This window comes from Lampris incognitus, chromosome 16 (assembly GCF_029633865.1).
Source record: "Lampris incognitus isolate fLamInc1 chromosome 16, fLamInc1.hap2, whole genome shotgun sequence".
Lineage (NCBI taxonomy): Eukaryota > Metazoa > Chordata > Actinopteri > Lampriformes > Lampridae > Lampris > Lampris incognitus.
In genome coordinates this window covers 19,662,270-19,683,189 of record NC_079226.1, presented here as the reverse complement: position 1 = coordinate 19,683,189, position 20,920 = coordinate 19,662,270, and the positions used below count along the sequence as shown (strand labels likewise).

The following is a 20,920-nucleotide window of genomic DNA, read 5'->3' as shown; positions in this document are numbered from 1 at the left end:
GGGGGTGAGCATGCATGGTTAATATGGACAGCAGTACTGCTATATGCTTTCATATGTCATTGAATACGACTATCGAAGGCTATTTTGATTGCAATATTGCAATATCACATTACTGGATGTCTGAACTCTGCATTGCATTGCCAAAGAAATAAAACAAGCTTGACAGCAACGTTTAGATAAATGCCAATGTCAAAAAGCTGCAAAGCTCAAAGTGCATTCAGAGTCGAGATGATTCAAATTCCTAGGCTGAAGGAGCCATTATACTGAAACCCTTTATTGAAAACTCCTGAATACAGTAAAATGTAGGGAATCAGACACGAGCAGCAGAACTGCCTGGCTGGCCTGCCCTTTCTATTGCTAATGCTAGTGTAGAGCAGGACCTGCTCTTTTATTGTGCAGCACTGTGCCGTCCTGGGATCAGACGCTGCAGTTGAATAATGCATAAGGCCTCTTGCCTGTACACTATGTAAATAGTCAACAATGGCAACACTGGTAACAACAGGTTTGGGTCTGCTCAAGTATTATGTAAAGTGGCCAGGGGCGGCATGCCCGGCTCTCTAGCCTGCTATTGAGGCAGTGGCAGGCTCCTCCGAGCGCAGGGGGACACGGCCTGCACCCGGGGCCTGGAGGGGACACGTGCAGAATTAATGAGGCCAATTTAGTGTGGGGCCATGTTGGCGTCTACTGAAGGGTCCTGAAGGACTAGTATAGCCTACCCCCACCCAAACTCCCGTTTTTTACTCCTTACCCAGCCCTTAGTGCTGGAAGTTACCTTGAGCTGTAGGACACTACAGCCTAGTTGAGCGTTACTGAAATGGACTTCATAGGATATGATTAAAAGTGCTCATGCCTGGTTGGCAAAATATGATTTATTATAGACCATCTGATATTGCAAAGAGTACACACTGGTATTTATTACATCAGTATCAGCACCCCAAGGTTTTGTATTGAAACCTCTTTGGTGACTAATGAAGTGCCTCCAACTAATATGGTGCCTAATGCTTAAATATTTTATTTCCCTGCTGCGCATTAAGATTTTATTTTAGCATGTAATGGATTTTACATAGGCCAAAAAGCCCGTGATTGAGGTCAGTGCTAAAATGTTTTGCTTCTTTCTTTTTTCAGGCAACATAGAATACAGCTGTCCCGCCACAAACGAGTGTGAGATTACAAAACGGAGACGCAAATCCTGTCAAGCTTGTCGCTTCATGAAATGTCTCAAAGTGGGGATGCTCAAGGAAGGTAAGTAGAGCCAATCTCTGACCTGTTTGTGTGCCCCAATGTCCACAAGTAGATATTGTACTGTATTGCCCCCCCCCATACCTTTTTTTTCTCCCCAATTGCATTTGGCCAATTACCCCACTCTTGTGAGCTGTGCCGGTCGCTGCTCCACCCCCTCTGCCAATTCGGGGAAGGCTGCAGACTACCACATGCCTCCTCCAATACATGTGGAGTCGCCAGCCGCTTCTTTTCACCTGACAGTGAGGAGTTTCGCTAGGGGGACATAGCATGTGGGAGGATCACGCTATTCCCCTCTAGTTCCCCCTCCCCCCCGAACAGGTGCCCCGACTGACCAGAGGAGGCGCCAGTGGAGTGACCAGGACACATACCCACATCCGGCTTCCCACCCGCAGACACGGCCAATTATGTCTGTAGGGACGCCCAACCAAGCCAGAGGTAACATGGGGATTCGAACCGCCGATCCCCATTTTGGTAGTCAGTGGAATTATTGTACTGTATTGTAACACGCTATGCACTCTCAGCTGTGCACGAGAGTCCTGCGTCGACTTGACAGTCAAATTTGCATAAGGGAATGCAACGACATTGCACTTTGGCTGATAGTCATCTGGTAACATCCAGACTGCTTTAAGTGGTAAATGGGCAGCGTTTATATGGCGCTTTTCTAGTCTACCGACCACTCAGAGCGCTTCACCCGTTCACACACACATTCATACACTGATGGTGGAGGTTGCTATGCAAGGCACCAACCTGCTCATCAGGAGCAGTTAGGGGTTCACTGTCTTCGACGCACTCTCTGGAGGAGCCAGGGATCGAACCAGGCACTTTCCGATTACTAGACAACTCGCTGTACCTCCTGAGCCATGCCACCTCATTGCATTAGCAATGAGTGCAGTTTTCAGCCACCATCCCAGAGTGAGAGATGCATATGCGGCTGGCTGGCCGTCGACAACAGATCCCAGTCCCCCTGCCCTCCCCCTCCTACCAACAGAGCAGTAAATAATGTGCAGTTGAGCTGGGGACAGAAATATGCTGAATACGTCGATGCTGCTGTCTGAGTAATAGAAATGTAACCGTATTCCGACTGGGAAGGCTCGAGCCGGGCCCCTGAGCGCACGCTCGGCACAGTCTCAGCTCTCCCCGGCATATTGATCCACTAAATGTTTTCCGAACATCTCAGCTCTCTTCCTGTGGATGGTTTTTTAAAGTCATGCCAGCAGGGAATTCAGTGACAATTAAACATGCTTCCGATGGATTTCTCTGGCTGCCCCCCCTCCTACCCCCACATTGCCCCCAGAGACCCCTTGGCAGGGCTGCTCTTCCTGGGAAGGCCCCTACTCGCTCTCTCTTTACTCCATTGCATGAGTAAAAGGGTTTGCATGCATTTTCTCTCTCTCTCTCTCTCTCTCTCTCTCTCTCTCTCTCTCTCTCTCTCTCTCTCTCTCTCTCTCTCTCTCTCTCTCTCTCTCTCTCTCTCTCTCTCTCTCTCTCTCTCTCACACACACACACACACACAGGCACACAAACACACACACACACACACACACACACACACACACATACATACACACATGCACTATCTCACTTGTTGGTGGCTCCTTAAGGGCCAGGCAAATGAATAATAAAAGATATGTGGCTTGGGGGGGTTGAGGCGGTGTTATATTTTTTCAGCCATCCACTGGGAGCAGCTCAGAGACTGTGAGGAAACATGTTATTGTTACTTCTCGCTCTCCTCGGGTGCTGGTGGCTGTGGGTCAAGTGGCACTTCTGTTTTACAAAGTATGACTATCCCTCATTGTTGAACAGGGTATGCGACGGTTGTTATATGAATAAGTGGCAGTCTCTGAGGTTACCGCAGGAATACTTATCATACAAAGGTCGCAGCGTGGTCAGAGAGCATTCGCAAGTTTCAAACAAGCCAAAAAACACTTTTAAGTGTGGTCAACAAATTCTCTTGACCTTTTACGCTCCGTTGAAATCTCTGTCAAACTCGAGTGCACAATATGCAGGAGGGGTCTTACCAGTTATTCGTTAGAGAGTGGGATCTATAGACGTATTTATTTCGAGTCTCCAAGCTGAAGCCGCAGACATAGCCTGTATGGATCCCCGCACAGTAACAGAATCCCCTTCACTGCATGCAGCCAGATAAAGACACGGTGCCAGAAAGACAGAGTAATCGCATTACTATCTGATGAAAAATGTACACCAATATATCATCCTGATGAAAAAGCGAGCACGAAAATATGTTGCTACGACTGTAAATGAATGACCACTGTCAGGACAGTGTAGAAAAAGTGTAAAACTCAAATATGCAGACCTAAGTCCAACAGTCTAATGCACTCTTCTGTATATTCAGCACATCTCCTGGATGGAAATGACCCTTCCTCTTTAATACGGAGGCCGTCGTCAGGGTACTGCAGCCACTGACTGATTGAAGTCCTACACGGTGGTCGCCATCAGCCACACTCGAATCACAGATTTCTACTGAAACCGAAATCCTCAAATCACAGAAAGTTAAATCATTCATCTGGACACAACGTTGGTTTATTGATGACCGAAGATGAACTGACTCAACTTTCCGTCATTTCCTTACCTGGATTATTGAGCACGCATAAAGACAAAATCCTCAGAAGAAACATTTGCACCTATTAATGGACCAATGTGAAGTGAATTTTTGCATAACCTTTACGTGTCACCAAGATGAGATGGAAAGAGAAACACATGGTCTTCATCCACCATAAGCTCTATGAAGCCGTCGGCTCAACGCCACGCTCGGGCCCAGGGTCTGGAGATGTCCACCGCTCATGTGACTGAAGCTGCCACTTACTTCCATTACTGCAGAAAGGTCACATTCTGTCTCAATGGAAAAATCACCTAATTATAACTTTACAACTCCTGACTAGGTAGAGTGCTGCCCCCACCTGCCGTCAATGGACGTAGCAGAAGCTTTCAAGCTGTCATCGTTTTTCAAAGAATCACATAATAGACATATTAGGCAATACCGCTGAGACACCCAGAGGCCAGACCTGATTGTTTCTGATTATAGCCTCCACGTACATTTTTGCTTGTTACTGATCACCGCACGATAAGGAGGTGTAACGCGTGGCGAGAAGGCGTCGGGGAAACTATCTTCAGAAATCTGCTTTATAGGGGATCTGCCAGAGACCTGTGTTGTCGCTGTACTTTCCCCTCTGACTGTATAAAGGAGGAAATGATCAATAAAAGAATCAAATGTCAGGGGCAACAGGTTTTTCCTCTGATCAATGGAAACGGATCAGAGCTTAGAGTGAGTGAGAAGACCAGATACTATTGAGAGATTACATGGACATCATTCAATGGCCGATGCTCTCTGCCCTGTCTTCCTCTCACCCTCGCTCACTCACACAGGCCTCCATCCACAGTTACACAAATGCATACACACACAAATGCACGTGCACACAAATACTTCACATTATACTTAATATTTTTTTTCAAGTTTAAGTCTATTGACTGCCAAGGAATATGGCTTGGATGCAACATGAAGGCACATGGACCGAGAACAACAACAGAACATTTTGCAGCATCTAACACTATTGAAAAAATAAACATGCTCCTAAGATTATCTAAGTGTGTAAATATCTGATTTTCAACCAAATGAGGAATTTTGGGGTAGTAGATATTGTTTTGGTTATAGTACAAAACAATTAGGGCGGCACGGTGGCCCAGTGGTGAGCACTGTTGCCTCACAGCAAGAAGGTCCTGGGTTCAAACCCCAGGCCGTCCCAGGTCCTTTCTGTGTGGAGTTTGCATGTTCTCCCCGTGTCTGTGTGGGTTTCCTCTGGGTGCTCTGGTTTCCTCCCACCATCAAAAAAAACATGCATGTAAGGGTTAATCCTCCTGCCTGTGCCCCTGAGCAAGGCAATGGCAAGAAGAACTGGAGTTGGTCCCCGGGTGCTGCATGGCGGCTGCCCACTGCTCCTATCTACACAGCTAGGATGGGTTAAATGCGGAGAGTAAATTTCATTTCTATGTATGTACAAAATGACTAATAAAGATTATTCTATTCTATCCTATCCTATCCTATTCTATTCTATTAGAGCAAACAATTAAGCACGTAATTTCTGCATGTAGTGGTACTCTACTCTTAGTATTGCACTTTTAAGAGACATTTTTATAAATTAGCACCAGTTTTTTTATGCAAACATCTGCTGCGTTGATCGTAACAAAGTGCACCCGCGTGTGTGTATGTGTGTGTGGGGGGGGGGGCTCAGAAAGTAGGGTAGTGGTATCCTTCCCCCATTCCCCTGTCTGATAGGTGAGAGTATTGCAACAGACATGAACATGTGCTGAACAAAGGAGCACGGGGCGGCTGGGGGGCTGATACACAATACACCTCTCTCAGCATGTCATTCATTTTAGCACACCGGCGTGCAAAGACCGTCCACATCCCACAATAGCCAAAGTGGGATGTCTAATGTCATAGTCACATACAGTACATACATATAAAACCGCACTACTCTCACATGTATGGTCACTAAGATTCCTGTCATATAAATGGACACAAACACATACTATACAGTACGTCCATGGCGATGGAAAGAAAAATACGGAGTGCTTAGATGTAATATTGTCTGCCCCTAGAATCAAGGAATCAGTCGGGCTTTTGTGTGTCATTGACAAACAGAAGCCTGTCCACCTGACTGCCTGTGAAAGGGATTACTTTGCTTTCAAAGGTTTTTTTTACAGAGACAAACCAAACTTAAAGATTTTTTTTTTGGCACAAATGTGATTTAATTTCAGAATCTCTGCAGTAAAGGTTCTGTCTCATTGGGGTTTTTTAAGTAATCGGTCATATGGTGTAAGAAGGTATGTTGCCAGACCCGGGATAGTGACGCTAACCTGGAAATGGAGCAGGTGAGGAGGGTGTCAGCATGACAGCCCCTTGGGTCAGGAGATAGTCGGGCAAACGTGTGACCATTTTTCCGTTGCCCTCGCTCATCACTGCTCGTGATTAAAAATGCTGCAACACGCTTACAAGCATGCAAAGCTGGCAACAGGGGCCCTTTGAAATAGTGCTGACGGCAGTTTAGCGGGGCGGCTGCCTTGAAAGGCAGGGTTCACCATGCCTTGCCATGTGGCCTTCTGATTTTCCCAGCTAAAATAGGGTCCCCCTAAGCCCCCCTTGGCATTGCCAACCATCCCAGACATCCTGACACTTTCCCCAGGGAGAGACACCCAGAACAGGTGAGAGGCTCAAAATAAGGGCCCCTGCCCTGGCCAGCAACACAAAGTGAGTGAAGACAGGCCCTTTTGTAGGAGTGTGCTTGGAGGGGGATTATTATTGTTTTTGGAGAGAAAGAAGAGCCCTAGGTCAGCTGGCCCCAGTCCCCGCCCTAAGGGCTGTGCTAATCCGCGCACAAATGCCAGCCGCCTTGGCCAAAAGCCCTCTCCCCCAACACCCATGCTTTGAAGAGATGATACCCGAGCTCACCCGCTACCACCCTCGCGTAGCGGGCCACAACACGGTGAGATGTCTATAGACGCAGTGGTGCTCAACCTTCGCCACACAGTAGTAACACACCTTCTGTTTACACTAGAGGGAGTAACACCGAGCGGTCAGTGTCAGACCACTTAAAGCTTCGAGGACCACCGCCTCACAAATGTCTCAGTAAAGCCTGACCATGTGAGCCAATGAGGCGGCCTAGCTGCTCCTCATCATACGTTCTCCCCCTCTGTCTGTCTGTGCGCAGCCTCGTCGGACAGCAACAATGAGGCAGGTTAGTGCCAAGCTTTAATTCCTGTCAGCATCTGTTAATTATGGCCGAGTCTATTCTAATTAAAAGAGGCACCCGTGTACTGCGGAAGCCTTGCACTGGCTATGTACCGGCTGACACAGCCTCAGCCGGCAGAGAGGATCACGACAAGCAAGGAGCACGTCCATCCACCCGGCACCGGCCGCGCTCTTCTGGAGCGAGGGAGGAAACCGTGGAGAACGGTGACGTCACGGTTCTCGACGAAAGGAATTTTCCATGCCCGCAGTTACAGTAGCACTGACGCTGAATCGGGAAAGTTGCACGATGCACTTAACCCAAGCGTCACACCCGAGACCTTTTTAAAGAACACTCTCGAGCCCCTGCCTCGCCCCTCACATACACAAGAATCACTCTCATTTAAAAAAAGAAAGTATTCGAATATTTAAATAAATTCGTAATATATAGTAAAAATATCCACGTGACATGATGTGTGTTTGGATGAAATTACGACTTTTTTGTGCGTGTGAAGTACTGTAGTCGGTTGATTCGCCCGTGCTCCCCGGCAAGGATGAGCCTCTGTTGGGAATTGTGGGTAATTAGGTTAGTGGGTTGTCAGTGTCAGGAAATTGAAAGACAATCCTAATCAGATTTGTGTTTCAAGGGAATCAAATAATTCTTATAAGTAGAAGAAATCACTTTATTCTACTGCTACAAGATAATACAGTTTACTGGACCCCCTCCCCATACCACCGTACACCACACAAACCAGGGGAAAGGGACTACGGCTGTGTGAGATAAGGAATGAAATCTAGGGCGGTTTCCCTAAATCAACCGTTATATTCCTCTTTGTAAAATGAAGAGCATGGGTTCAGTATTACTATATTCATCTCCTTTTCCTCCCCCATTCACCCAGCGACCTCCAATCGCTGAGCATGGGACACATCCAAACTCATCCTGTCCAAGAGCTCTGGCTGATGGGCAAATTGTATTAGGCTCATTTGCAGTGGCCGCACAATGCCCAGGTTTGATACTGTCCTCCCTGTTATAAAGTGATGAAATCATCAAGGAAGTGCTCTGGCTCTGCGGGCTGTTCGCTCAGAGGACGTGGTAGGCTGACAAATTAATTCCCCACCCCCCCACCCCCATCCCGAGCATCTCATTGAGGCTTTTCTCAGCTACCCTCTCGTATAAATTTGTTTGGGGGTTACATTATGCACAAGAGGAGAATTGAAGGGATTGTCCCTGTCAACAGGATTAAGATATCAGGTGTGTTTTAGCTATATGTGAGGAGTGACACAGTGGTCCAAAACACGGTGGGTGGGTGGGAGGCGCAGGATGTAAATGATTGCATACAATTACATTAAATAAGCAAATACAAGCTCGGTGGTATCAAATAAATAGAAGAGGGCAGATGAAATATTCTAACTATGTTGAAAATTAATAGAATAGAAAAGACATCCAAATGGAAACATCCTTATCAAATAATGAGATAATAAATAACTTATGTTATGATGAGGCCGCCTTGACATTTACAGTATCAGTGTGGGACCTGGCCCTGTAGGTGTGGCTGGAGGTGATAAGGCCTCAGTGCTACCTCTGTGAAAGAGGGGTGAAATAAGGGTATTTTATGAGAAGCTATACCTAGCTATCTATCTACCGTAAGACAGTGGGTGTGTTTTATAATGTGCAGTGTGTATTACCAGTAGGTCCTCACTTGTAGGAAGGCTAAGTTTTCTTCTCTGGATACGGAAGAGCCCCTCACACCTGAGCTCACATAGACACACACGCGCACACACACACACACATGCACGTAAACACAAACACTCACATATGCAAAGAGGTAGGTAGCTGGCAGCTAATTAGCATGCAGTCTGCCTCACCCCAAAAGCTAAATAATTAGAGGGCCAGTCTGTGAGATCATTGACCCTGCGTTAAATATTCATATGTTTAGACCTGCTCCAGGCTCAGCTGTGTCACAGTAGACCAGCCAGGCATGGACCACATATGGGAAGGCAGCCGTGCCTGTGACACACACACGCAGGCGTGCCCACACACACACACACACACACACACACACACACACACACACTACCCTGTCCCTTTGCAATTCTTCATTCATTCATTCCGATTAGAGACTAAACCTCTCAAAATCTTGGTTTTATTCTGAATCTTTCACGTTACAAAATCTTGTGTAACACTATGATTTTTCAGTAATGACTTGGCATCATTAGAAAGAGGAAGAGATGGACTATTTTCTTTTGCATACCCTTTGTCTGCATTATGCAGTACCTAATTATATCTATAAATATCTATCAGATGTTTATTTTGGGCTCAGTGAATCCTAAAATATTTGTTTGACTGTTGTCTCTCTCAGGCGTACGTCTGGATCGAGTGCGAGGGGGCAGACAGAAGTACAAGAGGAGGCTGGACGCGGAGAACACTCCGTACTTGGGCTTGACGCTCCCCCCTCCCACCAAAAAGCCCCGTGAGTACTGCTCCGTCACTAGCCCATTGTCTCCCTCCGCCGCCCCTCCTCTGCCTGGCCAGCAAGCAGGTAAAGCTACGGCGATTCTAGGCCAGCCTCATGTTCGCCATTCTCTCTCCGGTGTTTGGAAGGCTGAGAGTTATACGGTTCAGAAATATAGGCCAGGTGTTGTTCTGGTCAGAGCTGAATTATGATAAGTCTCTGAGCAGATGACCGATATTAAACAACGGGAAGCTGCTCGGGGACACCAGTGCTTCACATTTTCACATATGCTCCCCCCACACACACACACACACACACAGATAAGTGCTTTCAGTTCACTCATACAAATTTAAACTCTGTCCATTAGTCTGTATAATGAGGAAGGGAAAAGAGAGAGAGAGAATGGAGATTGCCATTCCCGCAGAGTAGTACGTGTTGAATAGTTTTACTGGCGCACAATTCTTCTCAGTGTGGTGCATCTTTGCAGCAATGTGACCTTTGACCTCTGCTTTGACACCTGCCCCTCCCCTCCTCCTTCGTCTTCAGTCACAAAGATAGTGTCTCACCTGTTGGTGGCGGAGCCAGAGAAGATCTATGCCATGCCTGACCCCACTATGCCGGAGAGCGACATCAAGGCTTTGACCACACTATGTGACCTGGCCGACCGCGAGCTGGTGGTTATCATCGGCTGGGCCAAACACATCCCAGGTAGGCAAGTAATGTTCTCTCTCCTCTTTCCTTCTTCCTTTCATTCTTCCTTTCTTCTCCTGAGCTGTAATTCACATTCTCAGTGGTTGTCATATTCTCCTTGCCATGCTCTCCCGCGCATTTGGCGTATATATATATATATATATATATAAACGTGCGTGAATCCACATGCACACACAGATAATTAATGTCAGAAGCTCACGCGCCCTGGGGGGGATGGAGTGGGCACCAGGGATGAGGCAAAATGGCCACAGCTTTGCTTGAAACAAATCAATAGAGTGCAGCTAAAATCCCCACATTGAATGTGGAGGGGGGCCGCGGACCTGGTGCCAATATATATCCCAATCACAAGGGAGATTTAGAGCAGAACCGGGGACCTACCCAATCAAACAAGACATAACATCTCGCACATGTGCATGTGCGGGCGCTCGGTGGCTCTCACGCAGACACACACACACAAATGCGAGCGTGCACACTTGCCTCACACGCCACACACACTCACACTTCACACACGTTCATGCTCGCGCGCAAACGTGCACACACCAGCACACACCTCCATTGAATTATTGATGGGCATAATCATGTTTCTTCCCTGCCCCATAGACATTCTGATAGACGAGGTGTTAGGTTATAAGAGGCTGTTGAATTAAGGCTACAGCGCCTCACGTCAGCAGAGATTTTGCTTCCTTCAAGAGTTTTCCTGTGATTTTGACAGAGAACACATTGTTTAGCGGCTGTTTTTTTGCAACCAAAGCAGATTCTCCTTGATCTTGAGCTTGACCCTCCATAAGTCTATAACATTACAGTGCGGTAGGCATGGAGAGGTAGCACACTAAATGAATGTGTCCCTCAGTGTTGCCTCCATATACCCTCTTCTTCTCATCAGCATAACTTGGACGGGGACAGAGCTGTCAGCATGTGGGGCCACTGGGAGAGGGTAGTGTTGTACTGAATGCTGCCCATCACACACATAAACACACATAGGCACACACACATACCCAATTTGCATGCGTAGTCTTTAGGGCCAGGTTTCCCTTTGATTTGGTCTCATATTCGTTTATTCAGATGATGAATTGAAAACCCCAGTTTGAATCCCTGTGTTGCCTCCGGCTTGCTCAGGCGTCCCTGTGGCCACAATTGGCCATGTCTGCAGGTGGGAAGCCGGATGTGGGTATGTGTTCTTGTCGCTGCGCTAGCACCTCCTCTGTTTGGCCAGGGCACCTGTTCTGGGGGATGGGGAACTGGGGGCAAATAGTGTGATCCTCCCACGCGCTACATCCCCCTGGTGAAACTCTTCACTGTCAGGTGAAAAGAAGCAGCTGGTAACTCCACATGTATCGGAGGAGGCATGTGGTGGCCTGCAGCCCTCCCCGGATCGACAGAGGGGGTGGAGCAGCGACCGGGATGGCTCGGAAGAGTGGGGTAATTGGCAAAGTACGATCGGGGAGGGAAAAAAGGGGGGTGGGGATTGAAAACCCATTCAGAGATTTTATAAGGCCCATGTCTTTTCAGCGTAGTAAGGTGAGCTCAAGCTGGCCCACTGGTGCGTAATACACAGGCCTGGGTCACTGACCCAGGCCTGTGTATTACGCACCTGGAAAGGTATTAGCGTATTTCTCAGAAGGAGGGGTATTAATCAGGTACAGATCTGGTTGTAAGGAGATTAGGGATGGATATGCTCCCAGCTCCGGCCTCAACCCCTGTACCGTCCCTGTCCAAACTGTCCATATCACTCCCCATGGCCCCTGCATAGTCAGCAAGCCGAGAGTTTAACCAAGGAGCTTACTCAGGACTGGATCACGAATGACCCAATAACACACTGTTATCGATGTGACCCAAAACTTACCGGCATGAGAGATATACACACGCACGCCAACACAGGCACACAGACCTGATAACTCATTCTTGTGAAAAGACACATATTGTAGGTCTGTTGGAGGCTTCACTCACTCAGGTATACAAGGCACACCCACACACACATAGATGCAAAAACACCCGTCATCCTTTTATAGTTCATTAAAATGCATGGAAAACTTCGCAGGTCATTTGAGGCAGTTGACTCACACAGACAGGTGGCGTTATTACAGCAACCTTACTTAAACTGTATACGACTGGGATTATTGTTTTTCTGCTTATATGTTGTCATACAGTGGGCCAGGAGAAAAGCTTTTCATTATTAAAATGTACCTGTAACGGTTTAATTGGCATTTCTCAAGTGCAGTGTATGCCGATTTAGTAAGGGTGTACTTTACCTAGGTTTTGTGAGTGTTATAGGTTTCACGTACTGTGTTAATTAGATTATCCTAATGCCTGTTGTGCAGTGGATAGAGTCCATCTTAATGGGATTTGCTGTGCACATTGTGGCACAGGGTTTGTCACGCTGAATGCGTCCATGATGATGATCATCTAACCCAAAAACGGAGGCGCTAAGCCCGAGCATCCGGCTGTCCCAACCGTGAATGAACAATTGGCATTGACTAAGCAGTTCTGCTAAAGACGCTACCTGTGAGATGATGATGAGTATAAGTAGATTATTCTGATCAGCATCTTTGCTCATGCATGCACGCACTTGTGTGTGCTGTGCACATCCACATACACACACACTTAATCTTCAGATCGACACACTCACCTCCACAAAAAAGATAATTTGACTCTTAAATAAAAACTTCCAGTTCAACCGGAAACGTGGTCTGTTTCTCTGTATTAGGACAGTGGCTCTCCTCTGGCCATGAAATGGCTGCATAATTGAGTTGTACATGGCTGAACCTGATCAGAGATGGTTCAGTGGCTGAGCGAGACTCCATACACTAACACTCCATGCACCAGCAGCACCCCAGGGCAGTCTACCACACTCAGCCCCTGCCATATTTCTCTCTCTATCTGCTCTGGGAGAAGACGGGAAAGGGGAAGAACTGCTGATTGCATTCTGATAGATTTTTGTGGCCTTTGGCAATGGAATTAAAAAGATTAACAGTTCATTATGAAGAAGACCAAATTGATTAGACCATTGACAGATGTGCAAATGACCAAAAGTCCAAATTTAACAATTTAGATGTCGTGTAAATGGGCACTTACCTTCTCCCAATTGACTTTTAATTGCCCCTTTTCACAGCTAACATTTGAGAAAGTGCTGTAATTTGCAATGGATTGGCCCTGTCATTTTCTAATCGGAGGGTGATTGGAGAACAGGGAAGCTATATTGTGAGCCTAGACGGTATCTTTGCCCCGTAAGGTCCAATGACATTTCTATCATCTTACTATTATTTTCAAAAAGAGGAAGAGGGAAACGCACTAGTTTTGTACTAATATCTGCACAATAAGAACATACCGTTTCACTCATAAGATCAAGCTATTGTTGTACTAACGCCTATCTTACCATAGTCCCCCCTGCTTTTTTCTTCGAATTGTACTTGGCCAATTACCCCACTCGTCCGAGCTGTCCCAGTTGCTGCTCCACCCCCTGTGCCGATCGGGGAGGGCTGCAGACTACCACATGCCTCCTCCAATACATGTGGAGTCGCCAGCCGCTTCTTTTCACCTGACAGTGAGGAGTTTTGCCAGGGGGCCATAGCACGTGGGAGGATCACGTTATTCCCCCCAGTTCCCCGTCTCCCCCGAAAAGGTGCCCCGACCGACCAGAGGAGGCGCTAGTGCAGCGACCAGGACACATACCCACATCCAGCTCCCCACCTGCAGACACGGCCATTGTGTCTGTAGGGACCCCTGACCAAGCCGGAGGTAACACGGGGATTCAAACCGGCAAGCCCCGTGTTATTAGGCAATGGAATAGACTGCCATGCCACCTGGACGCCCCTATCTTACCTCGTAGTATGATGCAGATAAGATATAAAGACATTTTAAGCAAGTATGAACGTTTTATAGGTCTGCTTCTGCATCTCTTTACGTTACTGCCTTGGCCTCATTCTTGTGTCTGCCTCTGATCAAGTTAGAATCACTGTGGAGGTTTTGGACATTGGCGTCTCTGCTCCAAATAGCATCGTGAAGCAGAGGCTAAAGTGGCTGTTGTCCGGAGGGGGCAGGCTTATTAGGAGCGGTGTTAGGGGATGCTGACAGATGGCTTGTTGTTCCTAAGGTGCTAACAACCTTTGACACACATAGCAGTCCGCTGTCCACCCCTCTGTCCCCCTCCCATCCCCTAAAGCTGTGTTTCTCTCCGTCCAAGAGGTTCACGGAGGAGCTAAGTAAAAAGACAGCATCAATACTACGGAACCAGTTCATCTCCTTGACACTGATGCTATATGCCAAAGTGATGATTGCCATAGAGGGGGATGCCAGTGTGAGCGCTTTAGCCCCCATCCCCTCACCCATTCCAGCCACACCGGGAATGTTAACGCTCCAATATGTAGAGGCTGCTGGAACAAGAGATGCTCATCGTCACCTGCTGTCACAGCATCCTTCCCATCCCGGCTCCCCAGGCAGGAAGCTTTTCAGCTGGTAATGCTGGTGGAGCTGAAAGGCAGAGCAAACATTCGCTGCTCCCTCTCTAAAGCTCGCCTTACATGCAAACACACCCATTGCCGCTCTTGCATATAATCCTTGGTATTTACAATATCATTGATTTATGTTATTTGTTTATATTTAACGTTGTTTGCCCATTCATTTAAGAAATTCAAACTGGTAATGCACTCATTGCTGTTTTCTTCTTATTATTATTATTATTATTATAACCGTCTCCTTGTGTGTTTCTGCATTTGCATTAGATTTAGACCAGACGAATCTAATGAGCATTCCTTGTTTGCGTTGTTCTGTTCATTACAGATCTTTTGGGAGTGTTCATCATCTCTGCTTTATTGGATTTCAGTTCATCAGCTCTGTATTTGACAGACAGCCGAGCGGCTGCCTTCTTACAATTTACAATTTGCGATTTCATTTAGCAGACACTTTTATCCAAAGCGACGTACATCTGAGAGGTATTTGGCTTGTATAGCATTAGGAGTCTAAGCCACGGACTCTTACCGGAGACTCGTCCCAACCAGGGTTTGAACCCCCGCTCTCCAGCGGGAAAGCTGGCCTTCTTATACCTACTGAGCTATCCAGCTGCCCTTCTTAGCCGTCAGCGGGGAGGCAGCAATCTTAAAAAGAGATTATGCCTGTTCTTGTATGTTGTCGTGTTTGTATCAGCCCAAACTACCACCATAACCACCCACCCGCCAGCAACACCTCCCCACACGTGCACCCACCCTCGGCCCCCTCTGAGCTCCTGTTTTCTCTTTGCTATTAAATTGTGAAATCTACTTACTGTGTTGCCAGCCTGATCCCACTCAAGCTGCGTAATCTCCTTGTAATAGAGTGTGAATACTGCCGGGCAATAAATCAGCACCTCATCAGTGTACTTTATTAAATATAGACACCAACAGACAGCTCTTAGTATATTCAATTTACCCTCTGACGTAGGCTTCAACACAGGAGATAAAGATAGATTGAGCAATCAGGTGGATGCTGAGGCCTGAGCCCGGCCAGGAGAGCAAGAGGAAGGTGGAAAAGCTGTCGGGAGATTGAGATGGGATGGGGGGGGGGGGGGTCGTCGGAGGCAAGAGGGCAGCCAGAGGGGTGCAGGGCAGGAAGCAGACATCTGTCAGGCGGTGCGGGGGAAGGCCTCGTTTAGTCACTGAGGTACCTGAGCAAGATAGCGGGTACCAATATGTGTAGCATCACCATGATGTCGGCATGCTGCTCATACTGTAGGTAAAAATGAATAGCGAAATCATGCAAAGCAACGGCATTTGTATAACTTTTAAAATTTATTAATTCATTCCTTTTTTCTTTTTTTTTTAAGTAACAGCCTCTGTATGAAATGTTGTACGCCGTTGTGCCTTTAAGTCATCATCTGCAAAGCACCGTCCCTCATTAAGCAGCATTGCTGGCTGGCAGCAGAGATAAATTATGTGTAATTATGGCAGTGATTAAAGCCCAATTCGTCCTGGTCTTTGGGGCTAAACAGAGATATATAACATCAGTGGAGGGCAGTGGGACCCTGGGGAGGGCTAAAGACTCCCATGCTCGGGTCACAGGGTCAGAAGATGCAGATTAAGACGAGGGGATTACTGTATTTAACGTTACTCAGCCCCATAACGTTCACAGGCTGCTGGTCAAATCACCCATTCCCCAGTCACTTACAATGGAATAATGGGCTGGTTATCGCGTTGAAGGGAGGCCCGCGGCCACCTCTCGTGAAAGTGAGCAGTGAGGCTCAAAAAGGACAGGGCTGATTATCAGTCAACAAGCTCTTGCTCATTGTCTAAACTTAGTTTGTATTGACATGGTTTTTGTTCAGTGGTAAATATCCTTTGCGTCGTCACATCGGCGTCCACCACCAAAAGCCAGGGGCCATAAGTGAGCCGTTTCTGTTCCGTGTGGCCGGGGCCCAGGTCAAATTATTTATGTCAAGCGCAGCAATTTATTACCCAGCTGCTATTGATTGGGTCCCCCTGACACTGTCATGTAAATTCAGGAAGAATCATGGCGGGCAGCTGCAAGTTACACACACACACACACACACACACACACACACACACACACACACACACACACACACACACTGTGATTAATCTGGTCTAGATTTTCTTTCCCTCCTGTATACTACAGTGCGAGTCAGTCAGCCAGGTCACACGAGCCTATACAAATCAGAGATACACACATCTTTTTCCTCCTGTCCTCTTTTATAAGGTTATAGGGAGTTAAATAGCAGCTTTGATATAGAATAAGCTTATGGCAACATGGTCATATGGCTCAGTTTGAAAGAAAAAAAGAGAAAGAAAAAAAAGATGAGCTGAACCTCTGGGGTCCTGTTAGGGACCGGAGCCTGGAGAGCACTTGACTTGGCTGAGGTGAGATTGCCGCTGGGCAGAAGTCTTCAGGGCCTGCTTGTCCCTCTGATAGCTGGCCATGATAGATCAGCCCCTGTCCAACCTGAATTACTCTCTCCCCTCTCTATCGCTCCCTCTCTCGCCTCCTTCCCCCTCATCCTCTCTTTCATGGGCTCTCTCTCTCTCTCTCTCTCCCTTATCTTCTTCCCTGGGCCATATCTCTCTCTCTCTCTCTCTCTCTCTCTCTCTCTCTCTCTCTCTCTCTCTCTCTCTCTCTCTCTCTCTCTCTCTCTCCTCTTTCTGTCGCTCTCCTCAATCTCTCTTCCTCTTTCCCTCCGTCTCTCGCCATTTCTCTCTCTCTCGCTCTCCCTCCCTCTGTCTGCTCTTGTCGTTTGATTGAGGGTGAATTACGAGGGGGCTGCAGCTGGAGGGGGCCACCATGCCTCGTAATTACATCTCTTTTTATTACCCGCGCTAATGGCCCTCGGGGAGAGGGAAACAATAATAAATTAATAGAATATGAACTCCAGCTCAACAGAAATCTCCAGCATTTCATTTTGGGTCGTCCTGTGCTCCGGCAGATGAAACAGTGGTCTGATTAATCTGTGCGAGGCGTTTGAGCCAGCCGTCTGTGGGTTTGGTCTGCCCCCCCCTGCCAACAGCCAAGGGCCTTTGCACAGATAAAGGGAGAGGGGATGTGGGGTTTTTGGCTCCCTAGCTGGTGCTTGGCAGTTCTGTTTTCAATTGCGAGCTATGAATGATGTTGTGTTGTTGCAGCATGGTCAGCTGTGATGCTGTGTGGTGTATTTTTCTTTGGGTTTTTTTTTTTTTTCCTCACCTACATTCGTTTTCCTTCCTTGGGGTTGAATTTCAGCAACGCTCCCGCAGCATAAATGAAATCATTCTGGGGGCGTCCGGGTGGCGTAGCGGTCTATTCCGTTGCCTACCAACACGGGGATCGCTGGTTCGAATCCCCGCATTACCTCCGGCTTGGTCGGGCGTCCCTACAGACACAATTGGCTGTATTTGCAGATGGGAAGCCGGACGTGGGTATGTGTCCTGGTCGCTGCACTAGCTCCTCCTCTGGTCGGTCAGGGCGCCTGTTCAGGGCGGAGGGGGAATGGCATGATCCTCCGACGCGCTACGTCCCCCTGGCGAAACTCCTCACTGTCAGGTGAAAAGAAGCGGCTGACGACTCCACATGTATCGGAGGAGGCATGTGGTAGTCTGCAGCCCTCCCCGGATCTGCAGAGGGGGTGGAGCAGCGACCGGGACGTCTTGGAAGAGTGGGGTAATTGGCTGGATACAACTGGGGAGAAAAGGGGGAAAATTCCCCAAAACAAAAAAAAAGTAGTCACTTTCTTGTACACGTTGCAAATCAGAGATTACGGTGCTTAACCGCAAGTGGACGAAGGGAAAGTTTGCATGGTTACCTCCCTGTTCTCGCCATGCCGAGAAGTCTTTCCGACCGAGAGCTGCCGGTGCGCTCAGCAGTGGTGTGGAAAAGGCCCGGCAAGTGCGCAGACAGGCCCCTCCGATTTGGTCAATATTGTGTCATGTTTGGTCAAACCCCGCCAAGGCAGTGGGCTGGAAATGAAGATGTAAATATTGATATTTCATTAGAGGAAATCACCCACTCTGACGGCACTTAACCGGGCCGCCTTCAGAGTGTGGCGGCCGGAGCGCTGTGTGACCCGCGGAGTCGGGAAGTCACTTCATTACTCGATTAAATTGAGTGGAAAAAGGCGAGGCAACGACACGAGATCCCATTTGGAGCGATAATTTAGGCCCTGAAGAGAGGGGAAGGAACAGGGAGGAAAAACACCACCTTCTCCATCTCACAACAGTGGATTAAATTCAAGGACTTTTAGCGTCAAAGGTAATTGTAGGCTGCTGGGCTCTGCCTCTGCATATGGCTGAGAGGTGTCTGCCATATCGGAGCAGCTCTAAAGCCTCTCCAACAAGCCCTGAACGAGGCCGCTGTCACACTGGGAGCAGGGCTTTAGTTCCGCTTGAGTCCTCCGTGGTATTAAAAGGCTGGACAAAGCTTTGCCTGTGATTGCGATGCCAACCTGATGCAGCAATCAAGACCGCGTCCGTGCTTGCATGACAATTTCCCTCTGGCCAGTCCACATTCTGTCCAATTGAATGGCCACGTATGCAGATGAGGACATCACAGGACAAAAAGATTTCAAGATGCCTCTTCAAAACGTGTAGTGGTACATACAAGCCTTTGCAAAATGTGACTTCTTGCCGCCGCCGATGATGGTGAACTTTCTGGAGTGCTTTCCACACTTGGTGTGTTGTGCTGTCTAATTTGGCCTGGACGCTGCTGCGACGGTGTGGCCATCTGGCCAGCGCAGGCCAGCGCCGTTCTGTGTTTGATCAGAGCACTCCATCCTACCGCCTATTGATTCCCCTTCACAATGTGAAGGCCCTCACATTCTGATCACAATCTGTTAATGAATGTATCCTCTAGCTCTTCCCCTCCTCTGGTCATCACCACGATAAGGGAAATTGAACACTCAGGTACCCCCTTCTCTCTCTCTCTCTCGCTCTCTCTCTCTTCTCCTTCACTCTTCTTTTCTCTCTGCCTCTCTTGCTCTGTCTCTCTCTCTCTCTGCCTATCTCTCTCTCTTCTCCGTCACTCTTCTTTTCTCTCTGCCTCTCTCTCTCTCTTCCTATCTCTCTCTCCCTCGCGCTCTTCTCTCTCGCTCTTCTTTTCTTTTAGCCTCTCTCACTTTTCTCTTCCTCTTCTCTTCCACTTTCTCTCACTCTTTCTTGTCATGTCTTCCATTCATCTCAACCTGCAGGTCTCTCTCTATGTGTGTGTGTGTGTGTGTGTATGTGTGTGTGTGTGTGTGTGTATGTGTGTGTGTGGCCACACACATGCATGTATTTATGGGTTTTTGCAGGTGCGTGTTTGTGGTATTCGGGGAGGTGGTGCAGATAAACATCAGGGTGGAGACTGAGCTCCAGTGAGATGGTTTATATTTAAGAGAAGCGCGGGGCAGGGGTGCGGTGAGTGGCCTGGTCAATACTGTAATCTATCGCCTCTTAATCACGCCGCGGCAGATAGCACGGCCGCAGCAAACTTGTAAAGGCAATCATTTTAATCAGGGATTGAATTGAAGGGACTAATATGCTGTCAGAATGGACCGCCCGTGGGCGCTCGGCGTCTGGGCTCCACGCTGGCGGTCTGAGAGATGGAGGGGGAGAGAGGGAACGGCTTCACACAGTTTATTGACAGCTGAAGGGTAGTACGAGGGGAAAAAAGGATGAGATGGGTATCTGGCTATCTGCTTCTCTCTCGCTCGCTCTCTCTCTCCCCCCACCCCCTTTCCTCCCTGTACCCTCTTAATGTGTTTGAATTTCTCACACCTCATCTTCAGAGGATCTGGTGGCTGGTTTAGTTGTTGTTGTTATTGTTGTTGTTTGTGTTAGCGTTCTATTCTAAGCATGTGTAGACGTGTTTAAAGGGGGGATGACTGAGGTTTGATGATGGACAACCTGTTTCCTCTCATCCAGCTGCTGTTTTTGACTGGGGGACACATTTTAAGCATGTCCTCACACATGGGGTTGAACCATGTCATGTGACCCCCCCCATGTGTGTGTATATATATATATATGTGTGTGTGTGTGTGTGTGTTCCCTCATTACCTCCCTCGGCACACATCTGAGCGCGTGTCACGTCCTCCACCCCTCCAATGAGGATGTGTGTGGGTGCTAATCCCCCCCCCCGCACCAGTCGCTGTGTGACAGGAAACAAGGGGTAAACCACACGGCTTTGTCTCTTCCAGACCTTTGCACCGATTTACTGTCCTCGCTTACAGTAAAGCCCCCTCAAGTGGTCTGACACCGGCGTCAAACAGAAACATCCCCGGCGCATTTAAAATTAAACAGCCTGTGCTAACATGTGCCGTGGCATGTACTGCACGCCGCCGGGG

The 20,920-nt window shown here is 48.0% G+C and overlaps 1 protein-coding gene across 1 annotated transcript in view; it reads left to right on the top strand.

The window, feature by feature from the left end:
- The window catches only part of esrrb (estrogen-related receptor beta), a 50,282-nt gene that overhangs the window by 22,291 nt on the left and 7,071 nt on the right, over nt 1-20,920 (top strand). Inside the window, exons 4-6 of the mRNA XM_056295780.1 lie at nt 1,126-1,242; nt 9,346-9,456; nt 9,985-10,146. Of these exons, the coding sequence (XP_056151755.1) occupies nt 1,126-1,242; nt 9,346-9,456; nt 9,985-10,146 (390 nt within the window). The remainder of the gene's footprint in view (nt 1-1,125; nt 1,243-9,345; nt 9,457-9,984; nt 10,147-20,920) is intronic.